Raw genomic sequence first — 22533 nt, forward strand, 5'->3', positions numbered from 1 at the left:
CCACTCTGTTTCCTGAGATCCAGGGTCAACGCAGCCGTCTACCAGCAAGTTTTAGAGCACTTCATGCTTCCTGCTGCTGACCTGCTCTATGGAGATGGAGATTTCAAGTTCCAACAGGACTTGGCGCCTGCACACAGCGCAAAATCTACCCGTGCCTGGTTTACGGACCATGGTATTTCTGTTCTAAATTGGCCCGCCAACTCCCCTGACCTTAGCCCCATAGAAAATCTGTGGGGTATTGTGAAAAGGAAGATGCAGAATGCCAGACCCAAAAACGCAGAAGAGTTGAAGGCCACTATCAGAGCAACCTGGGCTCTCATAACACCTGAGCAGTGCCAGAAACTCATCGACTCCATGCCACGCCGCATTAACGCAGTAATTGAGGCAAAAGGAGCTCCAACCAAGTATTGAGTATTGTACATGCTCATATTTTTCATTTTCATACTTTTCAGTTGGCCAACATTTCTAAAAATCCCTTTTTTGTATTAGCCTTAAGTAATATTCTAATTTTGTGACACACGGAATTTTGGATTTTCATTTGTTGCCACTTCAAATCATCAAAATTAAATGAAATAAACATTTGAATGCATCAGTCTGTGTGCAATGAATAAATATAATGTACAAGTTACACCTTTTGAATGCAATTACTGAAATAAATCAAGTTTTTCAAAATATTCTAATTTACTGGCTTTTACCTGTGTATATATATATATATATATATATATATATATATATATATATATATATATATATATATATAGCTAGAATTCACTGAAAGTCAAGTATTTCTTAGAAATACTTGACTTGGTGAATTATCCCCCCCCCCCCCCCCCCCCCCCGAGCACCCCACCTCCCGAAATCAGAGGTCTCAAGGTTGGCAAGTATGAATTAATATTTGAAATAAAAGGGAGTATTGTAACACATCGATGTGTTCCAGTTCGAAAAAACACTTTAAAATTGCCATTTTGTCTTTATGGCTGCATTGCAATCTGGACCAGAAAGGATACCGTAGATGGAGGAAAAATTAAGAAAATAACGGTTCTGTATCTGATAGACCAGGAGTCGGCAACCCGCGGCTCCGGAGCCGCATGTGGCTCTTTGATCACTCTGATGCATACTTGCCGACCCCCCCGATTTTCCCGGGAGACTTCCGGATTTAGTGCCTCTCGTAGAAAACTCCCGGGATTAATATCCTCCGATTTTTACCCTTACAATAATAATAAGGGTGTGCCATGATGGAACAGCATTTAGCGCACTTTACAATCTGTATAAACAGCGTGCCAGCCTAGCCTTTTGTTATATGCATTTCCTGCTTGCACACGTAAGTGACAGCAAGGCATACTTGGTCAACAGCCACACAGGTTACACTGACGGTGCCCATATAAAACAACTTTATCACTCTTACTAATAATGCGCCACACTTTGAACCAAAACCAAACAAGAATGACAAACACATTTCGGGAGAACATCTGCACCTTAACACAACATAAACACAACAGAACAAATACCCAGAATCCCATGCAGCCCTGACTCTTCCGGGCTACATTATACGCCCCTGCTACCACCAAACCCCGCCCCCACCCCAACCCTGCTCCCTCACACATCAACACCCCCCCCAGGGCTGCATGGGATTCTGGGTATTTGTTCTGTTGTGTTTATGTTGTGTTACGGTGCAGATGTTCTCCCAAAATGTGTTTGTCATTCTTGTTTGGTGTGGGTTCACAGTGTGGCGCATTATTAGTAAGAGTGTTAAAGTTTTTTATACCGCCACCGTCAGTGTAACCTGTGTGGTGGTTGACCAAGTGGAAGGGTTGACAAGCGCCATTCATATAATACTCGCGGGCCGCACTAACATTCAATTTTCATATTAAGGTGTGGGCCGCGTGTCTGAGACCCTTAGTTTATTCATAGCACAAAGCAAAAAAAAAACTTTGTATGCAGTGCTATTTCATTTTAAATTTCAAAAGATTTTTGTGGCTCCCATTGTTTTCTTTAATTTGTAAAACTGGTCAAAATGGCTCTTTGACTGGTAAAGGTTGCCGACCCCTGTGATAGACTGACTACAATGTTGAAGTTGTCGCTGCAAAGCCTTACAAGAAGACCCTCAGATGGTTCCTTTGATTGAAAAGTATGCACTGATACCCCTGAGCATACAGTAATTGTGTGGAGTGCATGGGGATCTGAAGTGCATTCTCAGCTTTGCAGTATTGGGTGATTCATCAGTCTAGTTGGTAAACAGGAAATGTTATCAGGTGTTCCTGATGGCAATGAAGTGCCCACGCTCTGATCAATAACGTTCTGGTTCCTTGCTGATCTCTACCGCGATAAACTGGACCATTTCAATGAGCAATGTTGCTGACTACTGCTGAGCTACAACCAAGTGGCACACTTAAGACCGTGCTTATCTGGTTTTGTGTTTATTCCTGATAACCGATGCCATCAATGCTAGACGGTCTTTGGAAAGATCATCCTGTGGCCAACCTTATTGTTAATCCACTACAGCCCAATGATTGCAAGCAGGAGCTCCAACAACTTTGATATTTCACTGGTGTGACTACACTGACATGGTCGGATACAAACACCAAATCTTCTTTTCAAAATATGTTTGACCTGAATAAAATACTGTTTGGTTTCATGTGACATCACTTCCAGTTGCTGTTGTCTTGTGTGGAAATCGCTCCAGTAAGGGTTTTGTAAAAAATTATAACAGAGTTCCTTAGATAGTTTATTTTAAAATGGAAAAGGTTGTTAAAACAACCAAAGATTTCAGAGAAACAATCTTTCTCTGCTGTGTTAAAGGGGGACTGCCCTTTTTTGGGGGAATTCTGCCTATCGTTCACAATCATTATAGGATTCTAAAGATGATATAACACACTAGCAAAGTGTGGCTTATGGGTGTCAGCATTGTAGCCTTCAAAGCCCTTTAAAACAACATGAAAACCCTCCATCAGCGTTTTGTATATATATAATGTAGTAAAATACACCTTCATAACAATATGTAATATGTACAATATACACACTGCCTCTCCCGAAAACCTCCCGGGACAAATTTTCTCTCGAAAATCTCCCGAAATTCAGGCGGAGCTGGAAGCCACGCCCCCTCCCGCTCCATGCGGACCTGAGTGACGTCTTTTTTTTTTTTTTTTTTTTTGACGTCAAGTGCGCAACACCACGTAAATCGTTGGCCAACCAAAAAGTAACCCCAGTACGCTATAGCCAACATTCACCAGGAGATGGCAACAGACAAACATAGATAACTCTATTACATTATTCCCCTTTTAGAAATGTATAGAAGTTACTCAAAATAAATAAACAACCCAACCAAAAAATGCAGCAGCTCAATTAAAAAACTGTACTTAAGCCACATTCTTTTTTTTTTTTTAGTGCTGAACTCTTAACCCTCATTTGTAAAAAAATAACATGCTTATTATACAAACAGTATTTGTACACCTTTAACACAGATTTTTATACTGTCTTCAGAGATTCAGTTACTCAGGTACTCGAAACCTTTCTGGGTACCTGCGAAAGGGTGTTCAGCATGGTTAGAAAAATAGTGATAGAGAATAGAACAAGGATGGACAATTCAACCCTTAACTCAACAAAGAGTAGATGAGTGTTATGTGTGTGTATATGTGTAAATAAATGAACACTGAAATTCAAGTATTTCTTTTATTTATATATATATATATATATATATATATATATATATATATATATATAATAAAATAAATATACATACAGCTAGAATTCACTGAAAGTCAAGTATTTCTTATATATATATATATATATATATATATATATATATATATATAAATATATATATATATATATATACATATATACATAGATAGATATCTATATATCTATCTATATATATATATATATATATATATATATATATATATATATATATAATGTAGTAACATACACCTTCATAACAATATGTAATATGTACAATATACACACTGCATGTATATATATAATGTAGTAACAGACACCTTCATAACAATATGTAATAATTTTTACCGTATTTTGGTAATGTTATGCATTTTACTCAGCGCATATATTTGAGTTTCCATAGAAGCGTCAATGTATGTTTCTATTTCCGTAGACAAACACACGTGTGTTGTAACCATGGCAGACTTGGTAACAGACAACAAAGATTAAATTTTTTTGGGAGAAATGAAGATTCACAACCTTATTTTTTTGAGCCTGAACATACGGAGGATGAACTGTTAGCTGCTTGGAGCAGACGGAAGTCGAGCGAGTGATCGGTGAGACTGATGATACCCGCTCATCGGCAGTGCGCCTTATAATCCGGTGCGTCCTATGGTCCAGAAAATAAGGTAATTGGGTCGGTCCAAGAGGACTGGTAACATTCTGGACTAATGATACTGTTATTGGTACTTTTTTATTCAGCTGACCGTCCACCACAGAGACCTTCACAATCATATTATGACCCGTTGGATGCGCCTTATAATTTGGTGCACCTTGTGTATGAAAATAGACCTGACGAGACCCACTCACCGGCAGCACGCCTTATAATAGGTGCGTTCTATGGTCCGAAAAGTACGGTTGTGTATGGTACAGCAGTATTAACATAGCTGAGGAACTCTGACAGTTTTACAGAGTTGTACATATGTGGTGCAGTAAAAAAGTGGGCCAATGACTGTATTTGTGTGAGTAAACTAACTCTTCTCCTCCTGAACCACTGCACACAAAAGGTTTAACAGATGTCAAAACAGGTACCATGGCTGTGTTGCATGGGATATTATGTATTTGTTTCCCAAAGAATAGTATACTATATTTAAGATTCTATTTATAGTACACCACATGGTGGCACTATGAATAAATCCCAATGTTTGACCCTTGAAATGACTTTCACTCCTAGCTCAACGCGGTCTACAAAAGACCCACTGTACCTTAAGCCAAATTACCAACACATTTGGTACACATTTTAACCGACTGATAAGCATGTTTGTGTAAAATTGTCACGGCGCGGGCTCGAACTCGCTTTTCTCCGTCAGCTGGGTCTGCCAGCACCTCCGTTGGCGGCGCGCCGAGACATGCCCCTGCTCGCACTGGCCGCATCACGGCCACATGCCGGCAAGGCTGTGGGCAATCAGCAATCCGCACACCTGAGACTGATGAGGGCGATATATAGACCAGTGGACCCAAGGATCCTCGCCGGAACTTAATCTTCAGTTACCTGTGTAAGCACCCCGTGTCTGGCTTCCATCCTGTGATCTCGCTCTCCCCTTGTGACTTCCTTGTTTCCGTGTCTGATGCCCTTGTTGTTTTCCCATAGTGCTTCCCGTGTTCTCCTGTGATCCCCTGTTGTTCCCCTCTGGATTCTGGACTGCCTCCCTTCATCCTCGACCTCCTTGTTGCACACGGACCCCTTGGCGCCTCTCTCAGCCCCACGGACCTCCCGCTTGGATCACAGACCTTCTTCTGCTTTCCCCTTTGGACTTGTCTGCTTCCTCATCCAACAATTAGGTAATACTCAACAGCTAATCATTCATACACATAGTCTCTCACCATACACCCCTTTTGGATTAGTCACACTCCATTTCCTTAGTTTAAGTATTATTGTTTTATCATTATATATATTGTGTGTATATATATATATATATATATATCCTCTGGCATCTGTTTGTCTCGAGAGACAATAGAGTTATGCTCACAAATGTAAATTCATGTGCAACGCCTGTTGTGACTATATAAGCCAATTCTTGACAGGCATGCTTTGTTGCAGTTCCTGCATACATATTGTATTGTTGGTTGATTCAGTGGGGGTGTGACTGTTCGCTTTCTACGTTCATGCTTCTCCTCCCACTGTCTTACTCTTCTTAAGTCACTCTGATGTACGCCCTCCTTCACTAACTTCCTCCATTTCCCACGTTCAGCTGAAGAAGCTTCCCAGTTTAATGGGATATTTTATATATATATATATATATATATATATATATATATATATATATATATATATATATATATATATATATATATATATATATATATTAAATCATAGTGCTTTACTTCCCCCTTGTGTCTGTGCCGTCAACTCCCCCTGCAATACATAACAAAAATGGCAGCAAAACTAGTTTTAAAAAAACATTGACACAATTAACATCTTTACAGGGGCACAAGCAGGATTTAGTCATTTCCCATAAATCATTGACCATTTGTCCAACGCTTATACAACTTTGAGGGATTTCTTAGTATCGCATGTCTGCCATTGGGGAAACCAGAAATGTCACTTGGCGGTATATATTTGACTATAAGCATTGTCAAGACAGAAGAAGACTTATTAACCCTGTTACTTTATAGTTAATATGCAAAATGTGTATTGAGAGTGTCTCATTTTTATCATTAGGTAATCATCATGTCAGTATTTCCAATTCAATTTGTCTATTTTACAATGAACTGAAAGATTATTCCAGCCCGTGGACACATGATTTGTGATGAGCTCACAAAGCTTTATCTTACCAGTGCTGACGTCTTTATACTCATTGGAGAAGTGTTGGTTCTGGTGAACCCATTCTCCATTGCATTTAAAGAAGATCTGCAAAGCGGGTGTGGCTCGACAGCGCAGCTTAATAGGATTGCTCTTGACTATGTAGGCATCTTCTGGCTCCTGGATGAAGTGCGGCAGGGTGCCCTGCACCGCGAGTTGGGCATCCCCTCGAGCACCTGCAAGCAAACACTTAAGTTATTTGACTGAAAACATTCACTTTTACTTCCTCCAGTGCATACTGTTTTATTTTGAACAGTGTCAACAGTGGCTGCCAACAAATGTAACAAAATACTTAAGTTATTTGACTGAAAACATTCACTTTTACTTCCTCTTGTGCATACTGTTTTATTTTGAACAGTGTCAACAGTGACTGCCAACAAATGTAATACGATTGCTGTTTTGAATTTTCCAATCATCAGAAAATAACATATTCCAGAGAGGTGATTGTCCACAAGAGTATACATCTATTCCATTTAGAGCAAAATTGGTCCACTCAGAGCAATTTGTAGATAAATGGATTCACAGCAAACCAAGTGGAAGGGAATCAAGAGGGCAGTGATTAGCCAAATTGAGGCTGTGGAGTCTGAATGTAGAGTATATCTGGCACATTTTGTTTGAGACAATAACAGCTTCTTCGCTGCTGTCAGCCTGCAACGGTCTCTTGACAAGCAGTTTACAACCATTGTTCCTTGCAAGCCACAATTGCATTTGAAAACAAAGCGATGTGAAAGCTTATTCAAGGAACCATGATACGGGCTGAAATCAGACAACATTACCTACTGAGCATGTTTGTGCTCTTTCCACCCCAGAAATCCTTGTTTTAATTACAAGTCACCCCAAGATAAATGCACAAATCTAAGCGAAGTCTCCTCATTCTTTCGAAAGCCTTTTTTGTGAGATTATTGCTGTCACGTTGGGGTTTTCGCAGCTTACTGCGGGGTTCGTTCTCCCGAAATGCAGACGGACCACTCTGGACATGGCGTGCGGGTAGGAACATGACTTAATTATCAAAACTCAAAGAGGTACAAAAAAACAGAAAACGAGCCGACGGAACAACGTGCCTGATCGCACTCGAAGCTAAAGCTAACACTTAGCATGGACCATACTTGCCAACCTTGAGACCTCCGATTTCGGGAGGTGGGGGGTGGGGGTGTGGTTGGGGGCGTGTTTAAGAGGGGAGGAGTATATTGACAGCTAGAATTCACCAAGTCAAGTATTTCATACATATATATATATATATGTATATATCTATGTATATATCTATATATATACCGGTATATATATATATATATAGATATCTACATCCTGAAAATATGCAAACAAAACTGTGTTTAGATAATTGATACTTCAAACTTGCATAAATAAATATTAAGGAATATAACATAATTTGGCTTCTGAGAGTTTCAAAATGTAATGAATAAAATGCTAAAGTTGTTGATAAACAAGCAATTATTTTAATATTTAAATATGGTCATTTTAAATTAATCATTATGATAATTTAGAATAAATTATTTCCAATATGTTTATTTTAATGTATAATTCTATGGCTGGATGTAATAAGGAGTCAGGAAAAAATACAAATAAAAATACAATTAATTTTGATGTATTTAGCAAAATATAGTAAACATGTATTTATTTTTATTTTTATTTTTTATTAATAAATATATTTATATTTAGGTAAGATAAACATAATAATACAATGCATCTCTAGTCTGGATGATTTAGTTCTTGTCACCCTGTTGTCCTCCCGTCATGAAAAAAGGCTGTCCTCACTCAGGTCCGCATGGAGCTGGAGGGGGCGTGGCTTCCAGCTCCAGCTGAAAATCGGGAGATTTTCGGGAGAATATTTGTCCCGGGAGGTTTTCGGGAGAGGCGCTGAATTTCGGGAGTCTCCCGGAAAATTCGGGAGGGTTGGCAAGTATGGCATGGACTAAGGACAAGAAAAAATCACCTAACTTTGGCATGAAACAAACAACTTACGTAGCAGGTTGCATGAAGCAAATAATGGCGCCAGGCCGACTGACCGGCAAAGGCAGGCTTAAATAATGCCTCTGATTAGTGCTCGGGAAGCAGGTGAGCGGGCGAACACTAATCAGAGACAGATGGAAATTCTAAGTAACCATGGTAACTAAAACAAACAAGGGTGCACAAAAACAGGAATTATGGAGTCCAAAACTAACAGAACATAACAAAACATGATCCGGGCCACAGATCATGACAATTGCAGCTTGAAATGTCTGATTAAGTGTGAGATTTTTGGGTTTTGATTTTTTTGCCCATATGTGACCTGTATTCATGCCAATGTGAACAATGCAATTCCGAATTTTCAAATCCGATACCCGACCCGGGCCTCTTTCATATGTGGATATGAATCAAATATTTACCTGATGTGACTGCAGTCTTAGTGATCGTCACGTACAAAACCCAAAAGCAGTGAAGTTGTCACGTTGAATGTATTAAAGGGGAACATTATCACCAGACCTATGTAAGCGTCAATATATACCTTGATGTTGCAGAAAAAAGACCATATATTTTTTTAACCGATTTCCGAACTCTAAATGGGTGAATTTTGGCGAATTAAACGCCTTTCTATTATTCGCTCTCGGAGCGATAACGTCACAACGTGACGTCACATCGGGAAGCAATCCGCCATTTTCTCAAACACCGAGTCAAATCAGCTCTGTTATTTTCCGTTTTTTCGACTGTTTTCCGTACCTTGGAGACATCATGCCTCGTCGGTGTGTTGTCGGAGGGTGTAACAACGCGAACAGGGACGGATTCAAGTTGCACCAGTGTCCCAAAGATATGAAAGTGGCAAGAAATTGGACGTTTGTTCCGCACACTTTACCGACGAAAGCTATGCTACGACAGAGATGGCAAGAATGTGTGGATATCCTGCGACACTCAAAGCAGATGCATTTCCAACGGTAAAGTCAAAGAAATCTGCCGCCAGACCCCCATTGAATCTGCCGGAGTGTGTGAGCAATTCAGGGACAAAGGACCTCGGTAGCATGGCAAGCAATGGCGGCAGTTTGTTCCCGCAGACGAGCGAGCTAAACCCCCTGGATGTCTTGGCTCACACCGTCCCTTATGCCACCGAAGATGATCAAGAGAAGAATATCGACCCTAGCTTCCCTGGCCTGCTGACATCAACTCCAAAACTGAACAGATCAGCTTTCAGGAAAAGAGCGCGGATGAGGGTATATCTACAGAATATATTAATTGATGAAAATTGGGCTGTCTGCACTCTCAAAGTGCATGTTGTTGCCAAATGTATTTCATATGCTGTAAACCTAGTTCATAGTTGTTAGTTTCCTTTAATGCCAAACAAACACATACCAATCGTTGGTTAGAAGGCGATCGCCGAATTCGTTCTCGCTTTCTCCCGTGTCGCTGGCTGTCGTGTCGTTTTCGTCGGTTTCGCTTGCATACGGTTCAAACCGATATGGCTCAATAGCTTCAGTTTGTTCTGCAATTTCGTTTTCGCTACCTGCCTCCACACTACAACCATCCATTTCAATACATGCGTAATCTGTTGAATCGCTTAAGCCGCTGAAATCCGAGTCTGAATCCGAGCTAATGTCGCTATAGCTTGCTGTTCTATGCGCCATGTTTGTTTGTGTTGGCATCACTATGTGACGTCACAGGAAAATGGACGGGTGTATATAACGATGGTTAAAATCAGGCACTTTGAAGCTTTTTTTTAGGGATATTGCGTGATGGGTAAAATTTTGAAAAAAACTTTGAAAAATAAAATAAGCCATTGGGAACTGATTTTTATGGTTTTAACCCTTCTGAAATTGTGATATGTTCCCCTTTAATGAAAAACCCCTTGAGATGCAGCATCTCGTTTTCAAGGGGGACCAAATACATTTACAATTAATATGATACAGTACAACACAGGACAAGATACGCAACAAACAATTACAGACAATCATTAAAGACAATTTTGCTCAGATACCTCTCAGCTCACACACCTCTCTCAGAATGTACAATATTTACAATAGAATAACATAATGCAGTAACATAAATATAATATCATTACATTAAATTCCAACCAAGGGCATACTACATACTGTGATGGCAATGTAGTACATTGTACATGTAGTAAATGTATCCCCAAAAAACTGAATTGTAATTGGATTTAGTTACAGCGTTACAGACAATGGTTATACATACATAATTTGGTTGCAGGAAATGTAGTTCAGCCTCGTACATGGGCTGTGATCAATTTTAAAAGGTTGTGCAATATAGGAAGCAATTACACGGTCTGCTGTGGCCAGGCTGGAGTTTCAGAGGCGGGATCCCCAGTGATTACATAGCAGAGATTGTCAGTTATAGGTTGTTTCTGTGAGATAGTCTTGGTACGGCACACAACCCAGCGGCCTAGAGACCTGATTGACTCTGGCAGTTATTGACAAGCTGTTTCCACTTCCAAGAAAGGGATAACAGAGCGAGAGCGTAAGTAAGCGAAGCAAATACAAATGTGAATGCAAACACATTTATTTTATAAATGTGTCCCCACAGTCATATCCAAGCGGATGTATTTGTAAAGCGATTTTCATACATAACAAGAAATGCAATGCAAAGTGCTTCACACAGTTAAAAACAATAACCCGGTGACCCAGATCCCCCATTATCACACGCACACAGATACCAAACACAAATACCCACCACACACACACATATGCACATGTATAAACAAATGAATGCATGGCTGAGTACAGAGGGGACATGTGAGTAAACACTATCACATTTGCACCAGGAGGTCATCAGACCATGGCCACCAGGACCCAGACCCAAAGCCCCCCGACCGCACGGCCGACAACCCCCGAGGGAAATGGCTCATCTAAGGAACGCTGGGAAGTAAAAAATAATAAAACTTGCAAAAATAGTAAGAACCATGAGTAGAGATAGAGAATAAAATACAAGACGTATGAAGATTAAAAAAAATAACAATAATAAATAAATAAATAAAAAAGATAAATAAAATGAATGTACAGTAAATATATGACAAATAAATATAACAAAATAAAATCTTGCAAAAAATACGAATTACTTCAATAAAATAACTAATATTAGGTAAAAGCCATATCATAAAGGTGGGTCTTAATCAATCAATCAATCAATGCTTATTTATATAGTCCTAAATCACAAGTGTCTCAAAGGGCTGCACAAGCCACAACGACATTCTCGGTTCAGAGCCCACATAAGGGCAAGGGAAAACTCACAACCCAGTGGGATGTCAATGTGAATGACTATGAGAAACCTTGGAGAGGACCGCAGATGTGGGAGACCCCCCCCTCTAGGGGAGACCGGATGCAATGGACGTTGAGTGGGTCTAGCATAATATTGTGAAAGTCCAGTCCATAGTGGATCTAACATAATAGTGAGAGTCCAGTCCATAGTGGGGCCAGTAGGAGACCATCCCAAGCGGAGACTTGGGATGCGCAGAGATATTCCCAACTGATGCACAGGCGAGCGGTCCACCCCGGGTCCCGACTCTGGACAGCCAACACTTCATCCATGGCCACCGGACCTGTGCCCCCCCCTTCCACAAGGGAGAGGAGGGCAGAAAAGAAAAGAAACGGCAGATCAACTGGTCTAGAAAGGGGGTCTATTTAAAGGCTAGAGTATACAAATTAGAGTTTTAAGATGGGACTTAAATGCTTCTACTGAGGTAGCATCTCTAACTGTTACCGGGAAGGCATTCCATAGTACTGGAGCCCCAATAGAAAACGCTCTATAGCCCGTAGACTTTTTTTGGGCTCTGGGAATCACTAATAAGCCGGATTCTTAAGCCTGCTCTTAAAAAACATGAACGTTCTCCGCAGCTCTGATGTCCTCCAGGAAGATGTTCCATAGACGGGGGCCATAATGGTGGAAAGATGCCATCTCATGACTTTGTGTCCTGACTTTTGGAATAATTAGTAGATGAGTGCCGGAAGATCTCAGGGCTCGCGAAGGTTTTGTAGGGTAAAAAAAACAAAAACCTGAAAGATAAGAAGGCCCAATACCATAAAAAAACATTTATAAACCATAAGAAGAACCTTCAAATGGTTGCTGTAAGCAAACAAAGCCCCCGGAACCACCAAAACTATAGAAGAAGAAACCACGCACACACATTAAGTTGTATTCTCAGCTCACACGTCAAAACAAAAAATGAAAACAAAAAGTCATGGCAGATGCACGGCAAGTGGCAAATGACTCTTTGATTTGGACAGACGATGAGGTGCAATTACTTCTGCGCTTCACACTTTAATTACAAAACTGTAAAATATCAAGAGAATGTTGACTTAGAGTCCTGAAGAGTTTTCATCCACTGAAACTGGCCTGATTGTACAGATTCCCTTCAATGTTTACAGTCACCATACTTGCCAACCCTCCCGATTTTCACGGGAGACTCCCGAATTTCAGTGCCCCTCCCGAATACCTCCCGGGGCATCCGTTCTCCCGAATTTCTCCCGATTTCCACCCAGACAACAATATTGGGGGCGTGCTTTAAAGGCACTGCCTTTAGCGTCCTCGACAACCTCACGTCCGCTTTTCCTCCATATAAACAGCGTGCCGGCCCAGTCACATAATATATGCGGCTTTTACACACACAAGAGTGAATGCCATGCATACTTAATCAACAGCCATACAGGTCACACTGAGGGTGGCCGTATAAACAACTTTAACACTGTTACAAATATGCGCCACACTGTGAACCCACACCAAACAAGAATGACAAACACATTTTGAGAGAACATCCGCACCGTAACACAACATAACACAACAGAACAAATATCCAGAATCCCTTGCAGCACTAACTCTTCCGGGACGCTACAATATACACCCCCGCTAAAAACCAAACCCCGCCCCCCCCACACCTCAACCCCGCCCCCCATCTCCCGAATTCGGAGGTCTCAAGGTTGGCAAGTATGACAGTCACACCAACCAAAGTTTGCCTCTTACAGTCCTGGAGTGGACAAGTTAAGCGGGAAAAGCACTTCTGGTAGGTTTAATCATTCTTTAAACCTACCGGACTAACTTGTAGCAGTTAGTCCGAGCTAACTGCTACAAGCTACTTGTTATGCTACATCAGAGCTAATTTATCTAGCATATTGATGTGTTAAGTCGTGATGCTAAATCTTTGTGTTGTTGTGTTGTTTATATTTCGAACATGGTTTTTCCAATGAGGTAATGAATCATTCTAAATTCTTTACTTTGTCTACTTAGACCAGGGGTCGGCAACCCAAAATGTTGAAAGAGCCATGCTGGACCAAAAATACAAAAAATAAATCTGTTTGGAGCCGCAAAAAATGTAAAGCCGTAAGTGTCTTTATTAGCTGTATTAGCCTACTATCAAAATGACTATTTTTCGCAGGCTGACACAAATCTTCGTTGACAGAAATGTTGAAATGTAATATTTATTCTACACATTTTTACAACATTGGACAACATTACTAAAGCGCAGGCTTTTCAGAGGGTGAGATAACTCCTGGAAAATACTGGCTTAGAATGGCCAAAGGTAAAGATGTGTGTGTCCAAGTTGAATGATAAAATGAAATTATATAATTTTGCTCTTCATTCCGGTTGCCCGTTTGTAAATTAACAAAATTGTCATTACCGAATCATATCCTTGACATATGAATATAAAATATTATGTTACTCTGATAAAGGAGCCATGTGTAATGATTTAATGTCAAGTCATCATTAAATGATATGTCAAAAGCCATTAATAAATTAGCTTCTTTTTCTGATAACAGCTATAACAGATATGCTCATTTCAAAATTAGATTAACAGCCCCAAAATCTTGTTGTTGTTTTCATTTCGATGTCCCGCGGTCTACCGTTTGTAAAATTAGAAAGTCTGTGATTGTGTCACATCTTGGTTGCCATTTTGGGGTGGCTACTGCCACTGGTAAAGTTACTAAACATGTCAGACCTTAGTCCATCTAAAATGTACCATTCTCAACTTATTCATGACAAAGCTAGCAACAAAACCAGGATTTGTATCGGGGATGACTTTGAAAGATGAATACCATTGAAGATTTTTTCATCTGACCCCAAACTTGCTCATTTCCTCCTTTATAGGTAAGTCAGGCATTTGCTTTTTCTTATTACTTGTAATAAATGGAAATGGACATTTGGTATGTAAACTATATTGTCCAATACAGTCTATGATCTTGTCTAACAAAGCTAGAATGTTCCTGCAACCAATGTTAGTATGCCAGCCCGGTCAATGACACAACAACATACAGGCTAACGGGGGAACTATATGGCCGTTAGCCTGTACGTCCTTGTGTATTCCAACAGACAGGGAAAAGTATATTTTGGACAAATAAAACCGATGTGTATATGGGTAGTGTCAGTACGCATTTCCTTCTCAATATGCTGAGGAAATGGGTTCCAACATTAGGACGGTTGTTGTAGCATTGTGAAACGTATGGAGACAGCCAAATCATAGCCAATCAATAATTCCTCAATCGTGTTTGCATATTGTGGACTACATGTACTAAGTTATATGGCAATCTGAAAGGTTTGAAACAGTAGCCTATAGGCATACCTTGGTAAAATATCTCCTCTTTAGTTTTGGACGTACATTAGGCTGCTAAGCATGGTAACTTATTTTCACTAGCATAACCATTGCTAGCGTTGGTTGTAGTTGGTTTTAGTCTTTGTTTTCTGATAGTACTGACAATAACCATATGATTGCCATTTGTTATGAAACGCTTGTCTATTCAGCCATTATGGTCCCAGCACCTCAACCCTTAGTAAGAGGCAGTGGAAGTTTGAAGTTCCTTGGAGTAGCCCAGTCCATCCAGCAGGATTCGACTGCGTGTCTGGCAACCTCAGTCAGGGAGAGGGGTAGGGGGCTATAGAATTTTGACCGTGATTGCAGTACCATTTCTGGTCACATTGTTACATATGGCTCCTTTGAGTTAACTGACTGGCTGGTGTCGGAGGCAGATATTTACATATATCCGAATTTAAGTGTTACTTCTTTTTTATTTCATAGTCATATTTGAGAACAGCTCGTGTTTTTCCATTTTGTTCTCTTTCTGTTTCTCTGCAAGTAAACTGTGTGTATTAACCTTGATCTTTGGAATGTGTTTTGACTAGAGAGATAATGTGCATGTGTTTTGACTAGAGAGAGGGAAGAGGAGAGAGGGTTTTGGGTCGGGAAGACAGACCATTTTAGCGGGGCGATCCGAATGTTCTATGCTGTCTCTGTGAATGTATATCTGCAAAGCTTTGCAAATATATTACAAAATATCTATTCTGTCTCTGGTGGTTTTTCAACTCAGCTTTAAGTGTCGTAAAGAGCTTGGGAGCGACTTGTGACTTGAATTCCCTGGGAGGAACAACTGGTCCAAAACGCAACACTGGTCATCTATCCTGTGTGCAAAGAGCTTCCAAAGTGGGGCTCGTGGGTCAAATTTGGGTGGTTTACCAAATGTAATACATATTCATACTTCATACTATTTGTTGAAACATGTTATAAATACAAACTGTGTGACAGTAAGAACAGTTCTGCTTTATTTATTCAATTTAAACTGTTTAAAAGGTCACCCTGTCAGTCCCTAGTTCCTGGAGGCTCCATGCTTTGGCACAGTGAATATGGTCTCAGGCCCATGGACGCTCTTTGAAGTCACTACTGATGTGTGGTTATTTATGCAAAGCAAAACCACAGAGACCACAAGCAGAGCGCTGTGTGACCCACATTCAGTTTGGACTTGAAAGTGATGCACATTGCCAAGTTTAACACTGGCCAAAAGTAGACAGCATGCCTAATTCATTCTCATCTCATCCAGTCCAATCTCGAGCATGTCAATTGAGGGTCCAAAAAATGTACAGGTATTCTTGTTGATATATGTAAGAATAGGTTGTATAATTTGATGATGTGTTTTCCTCCACAACTAACAGTTATATCAGCTATATCATATGTGTCAGAGTGATGGAAATTCGTAATTTCAATAATTATATGTCTACGCTGGTAGCCAAGTGTATTGTTTTTACAGAATATAACATTGTCAATCAAATCATGGCTTTATTGCATTAACATTCCATGCCACAGATTGTCTATGAGCATTTGTACTCAAATATACTGTTTTACTGATTAAAGCTGGAAGAATACATTCTCACTACCCATTATTCGTTTTATTTTGTCACTGGCAAAGCTCTGACTCTGCACAGCTTTCAAAACATTACTTTCTTCATCCTCATTTTAAACATACTAAGTGAGTGCCTTCCAGTTGTCATGGTAACAATGGCTAGTTTCTCAAAGTACCAAAAGCAGATGTCGCAGTCTGACACAGAATTTTTGCAAATGTCTAGCTTGGTGGTACACTTCAATGCATCCATTATTTTATAATATGCAGCTATTGTTCTATAATGGATACATATGCAGTACAGCTAAAAGCCCCTTAGATGAATATGATTTTTTTTGAGTCATTATGTGTCCCCGTCCTGTGATTGACAGGTGACCAGTCCAGGATATACAGTATATCAGTATATACATATATGTATATTGTGAATTGTGAATTATATTTATATAGCGCTTTTCTTTTACATAGTGAAACCCAATATCTAAGTTACATTTAAACCAGTGTGGGTGGCACTGGGAGCAGGTGAGTAAAGTGTCTTGCCCAAGGACACAACGGCAGTGACTAGGATGGCGGAAGCGGGGATCGAACCTGGAACTCTCAAGTTGCTGGCCCGGCCACTCTACTACCCGAGCTATTCCGCCCCTATATATATATATATATATATATATATATATATATATATATCAGTGACGTGCAGTCACTAGAGGCAGGTGAGGCCCCGCCTCACCTGCCATCATGGAAAGAAAAAAAATGTAAAAAGAAAATTTTTTTATTAAATTGCTATATGTATCCAGTGATTATACTATAAAGTTATTTTCCATTTAACTTCACCAGTTTTAGATTATTTTTATTCAAAAATTCACATTTGCCGTTCAAATACTGAGAAGAGACGGTGCGGTGATCAGCAGCCAGTTGAGGCACGTCACTCAGTGCCTCAACATGGATTGTGGACTCGGCTAACTAACTGTGCAGTGAGATCGTATTGCTATATGAATTATATTATACATTTCCATAGTTTAGTTAGCTGAGGTATATAATGTACAGTGTATTTTGTCAACAACTGTATGTGTGTAACATATTTCTTGTGCTGAACAATCATAAAACTGCTGCGAAGACGCACTGGCTGAGGCTCGCAGTAATCCCGCCTCCTTGTGCCGGTTAATGCACCCCCACAGTAGAACGCACCCCCCGACGGGAGCGCCACACCAACCAAAGCCCACACCCAAACCCCCCAAACGTGCAAGACCGAACCCACTCAAAAAAGTCACCCAACAAGAAGCCAAAAAGTGCAAAAACAACAATGCTCGCGTTGGAGGAGCCGCGAACGATCGCAGGGCCACAACATTAGGTAGACCTGCAGACTGCAGCACGGATTTCATATTTCATTCATTCACAACTCCTCCAACACAAACATTATTGTTTTTGCACTTTTTGGCTTCTTATTAAATAACTTTTTTAAAAGATTCAATCTTGCACGTGGAAAGTTTAAGTGTGGGCTTTAGTTGATATAACACTCCCGTCAGGGGGTGCATTAATCCAGCACAACCATAATAACGTTTTTTTTATTAAATGTGCTTTTTTGTGTGCTACAGTTTATATGTGTAAAGTTAAAGTTAAGTTAAAGTACCAATGATTGCCACACACACACTAGGTGTGGTGAAATTTGTCCTCTGGATTTGACCCATCCCTTGATAACCCCCAGGAGGTGAGGGGAGCAGTGGGCAGCAGCGGCGCCGCACCCGGGAATCATTTTTGGTGATTTAACCCCCAATTCCAAGCCTTGATGCTGAGTGCCAAGCGGGGAAGAATGCTGCTATGAGCTTTTAAACATAACCCGTTAACTGCTGCCAATCAAATGGTGAATAAGGTACTCTTTAGGGTTTATATGTTTGTAAATCTGACTGTGATGAAGTCAGTGCCTCACCAGTCATCAACCTCACCGCACGTCACTGATATATATATATATATATATATACATATATATATACAGTATATGAATATATCCCTGTGGTGTGCCACAGGGATCAATACATGGACCAAAATTGTGATGTATATTGCAAGTGCAAAAATTCCGAATGAAAGAGGTTGTGCGCAGACAACATATCTTTGGGTGGACATCCAGCCCCTGTTTTCCAGGAGGGAAAGTCACTTTCCACCAGAACCTCCTCTGTTTTCAGGTCAACTGTGTAGTGCTGTGCACGTTAATTTCCACTGCTATCATCTGTGCAACCTTTCTCTGTTTGCAAGTTGCCTGCTAGCTTGCACGTGCAATACTGCCCTTATGTGTTTGGGCCATCTCATGCTTACTAAAGACGACTGAAGCTTTTTTACACTTCCACTTTCAACCATGTATTTATTGTTGTGTAATCCTAATACAGTGCCAAAAAGTTGTGAGCGAAATAATATTGAACGTGCAAAAAATGCTTGCTTTGCGCGCGAGCATCACAGGTACCTCCTGGGGGCTAAGCCCCTCCTGTTCTTCAAACCTAGTGAAGCCCCTGTGTACTGTGCCATCGGTAATTGGCCCCTGTACTGTGCCATCAGTGAGTGAACGAGGTGACAGTGTCAAAGCACTTTAGCTTATTCGCCATTTACATCTTGGCCAAGGACCGGTAATAAGGTAACCTAAAAATGTCACTGTGACATTTATATGCGACATACAGGCCCTGCAAATGGGCAATGCTTAAATAGTTATGCAAGCTGTACAGCAAAATGTTATTTTTATTATTTTTCAGGTTCGGGCAGACATTGTGATGTGTCTTTCCATAAAAGGGCCATGGAATTGTTATACGAATTAAGACAATGAACAAAGAGTACACAAACAAAAATGACAAAAGCTTATGGTGAGAAATTAAATAATGTTTATAGTCAGGTATGGAATTAAACTGACAGTAACTTATCTACAGGGCCAAACATAACGGATACATAAAATAAAATAATTAAAATGGAGGATGGAGTATTTGTGCGTGCAAAAGCGGGTCGGTTCTAATACTAATCAAGTATCATCCCGAAGTCAGAGATCATTCATTCGCGTGTCGGATCTGGCTGGCGGGCCTCGACTTCATTGATTGATTGATTGAAACTTTTATTAGTAGATTGCACAGTACAGTACATATTCCGTACAATTGACCACTAAATGGTAACACACCAATAAGTTTTTCAACTTGTTTAAGTCGGGGTCCACGTTAATCAATTCATGGTACAAATATATACTATCAGCATAATACAGTCATCACACAAGTTAATCATCAGAGTATATACATTGAATTATTTACATGATTTACAATCCGGGGGGTGGGACGTGGAGGGGGGGTTGGGTTAGGTTTGGTTGATATCAGCACTTCAGTCATCAACAATTATATCATCTGAGAAATGGACATTGAAACAGTGTAGGTCTGACTTGGTAGGATATGTACAGCGAACAGTGAACATAGTGAGCTCAGAAAGCATAAGAACAAGTATATACATTTGATTATTTACATTTGATTATTTACAATCTGGGGAGGTGGGATGTGGTGGGGGGAGGGTGTTAGTCTAGGGTTGCAGTTGCCTGGAGGTGTTCTTTTAGGAGGATAGAGATGCACTTTCTTTTACACCTGTTGGCACATAGGCACTAGATGCTAGATGCCAAGGGTGAGAGTCAAATAGACGAGGGTAGAGGAAGGAGAGATCATTTAAATTGGTCCTTACTCCCACCCCCAAACATATTTCCTGCACATGCATCAAACTAAAGCCTGATTGGAGAGCACAGACTCGCCCACTATGCCAGTGGTGTTTGGGATTTGGCACATACAACAACATTTTGGGCTTTTGATTGGCAGTAGAAGCCAGCATGTCTCACGTGTAACACACCTGATGACAGGAAGGTTTCACCAGATAAGCATACTTGCCAACCTTGAGACCTTCGAATTCGGGAGATAGGGGGGGGGGGGGATTTGGTGGTAGCGGGGGTGTATATTGAACCCCGGAAGAGTTAGGAATGCAAGAGATTCTGGGTATTTGTTCTGTTGTGTTTATGTTGTGTTACGGTGCCGATGTTCTCCCGAAATGTGTTTGTCATTCTTGTTTGGTGTGGGTTCACAGTGTGGCGCATATTTGCAACAGTGTTAAAGTTGTTTATACGGCCACCCTCAGTGTGACCTGTATGCCATTGATCAAGTATGTCTTGCAGTCACTTTCGTGTGTATGCAACATGTGACTGGGCCGGCACGCTGTTTGTATGGTGAAAAAGCGGACGCGTCGACAGGTTGTAGAGGACGCTAAAGGCAGTGCCATCACGGCACGCCCTTAATATTGTTGTCCTGGTGAAAATCGGGAGAAATTTGGGAGAATGGTTGCCCCGGGAGCTTTTCGGGAGGGGCACTGAAATTCGGGAGTCTCCCGGAAAAATCGGGAGGGTTGGCAAGTATGCAGATAAGACACATAACAACCTGCTAAATTAGACATTCTTCTAAAAATGCTACCTTTACCCTCTGGATTTCTTCGAAGGCTGGAAGAAACTAACCTGACTCTCGCCAGACCCTTGTACTTCGCTGAACTCCACATAAGGGTCTGGGCTTGAAAGCATTACAAACTCCTTCCAGATAGCAAAAAATAATGAACCGATCAGGATCGGCAGGCGGGATTTCATAGATGTGACGTAGCGCCGAAGGGACTGTTTGATTCAAACAACAATGACATTGATTCTGCTATTGCAACTGTTTTGTCGAATCTATCGAATATTCATTATTTAAAAGATGAACAGAGAACGGTTTTGAAGGCATTTATTAGTGGCAAGGATGTTTTGGCTCTTCTTCCGACCGGGTTTGGATTTCCCAGCGTCTTTCTCATCAGCGTCACGGGTTGATTTCGATGTGAGTGGTTGAAGTAGCACGTCATTCAAGATAACAGACAAGTGGTCTATCCAATCACATACAATTTTTTTTTTTTTTACAAGGCCCCGCCTTCTGATATACATCTCCTATTGAGAAGTCCCAGATTCTTGTGTAGAGCTCAGCGAACTACAAGGATCTGGCAAGAGTCAGGTTAGGAATAGACCCTTCTTCAGCTCAACATGGCTCTTCCCACCTCAGTGGAGTGATGGACAAGCAAAGCAAGCGGGTGAGACGGATAGCCACAACCACAGAGGAGTTGTGTCAAAACAGCTTTGATTTGTACTGGTATGTGAGGAGATAGCCAGTTAGAGAGAAACACAAGGTGCCTGGAAGGCATTATTAAGTGTAATGAATGTCAGCGTACTGAGCCCGTCCAACTTATCCGGTGCCAATTATGAAAGATGGGCCGATGAACACAAGGCACCAAGGTGCAGCTCATTTGGCCTGACTGACATCTGCCTCATTAACTGGAAGAAACAAGCAGAGAAAGATAGGGAGCATATCTGCCTCCAGGCCTCTGTGGGCCCTCATGGGGGCACAGGGACACATATTTTTCCTTTTTAACCTCCACTGACCTCAATCCTTACATATTATTGATGAGGTGGAGGGTAAATGGAATATGAATTTGAGGTGATTAGATACTGGTTTGAGCAATAGCTGGAGTTTTTGCAAGGCGAGTTCATTCATTAGTCAGCACAGAATGGTGCTTCAAATGTTCATGCACAAAGAGGTAAATAAAGCATTCATGGGTATCATTGCCTGAGGCAGCTAGAGAAAAACACTATTGATTTTGCTGGAGTGCTCTGAAATAATGGTCACAGATGTGTCAAGGCATTCATCAAACAGTCCATACAAGCCAAAATCCTCAGTGGCGTAAAAAGCCAATATGCTCTCGACACAGCCAAATTGCTAATATTTGCTAGTGTTTGTAGTGACTTAACCCAGCTGTTAAAGGGGAACATTATCACCAGACCTATGTAAGCGTCAATATATACCTTGATGTTGCAGAAAAAAGACCATATATTTTTTTAACTGATTTCCGAAC

General features: G+C 40.7%; 1 protein-coding gene across 1 annotated transcript in view; it reads right to left on the minus strand.

The window, feature by feature from the left end:
- Window positions 1-22533, minus strand: part of LOC133623085 (netrin receptor UNC5D-like) — a 163440-nt gene that overhangs the window by 108979 nt on the left and 31928 nt on the right. Inside the window, exon 4 of the mRNA XM_061986044.1 lies at window positions 6493-6696. Within this exon, the coding sequence (XP_061842028.1) occupies window positions 6493-6696 (204 nt within the window). The remainder of the gene's footprint in view (window positions 1-6492; window positions 6697-22533) is intronic.

This window comes from Nerophis lumbriciformis, linkage group LG12 (assembly GCF_033978685.3).
Source record: "Nerophis lumbriciformis linkage group LG12, RoL_Nlum_v2.1, whole genome shotgun sequence".
NCBI lineage: Eukaryota > Metazoa > Chordata > Actinopteri > Syngnathiformes > Syngnathidae > Nerophis > Nerophis lumbriciformis.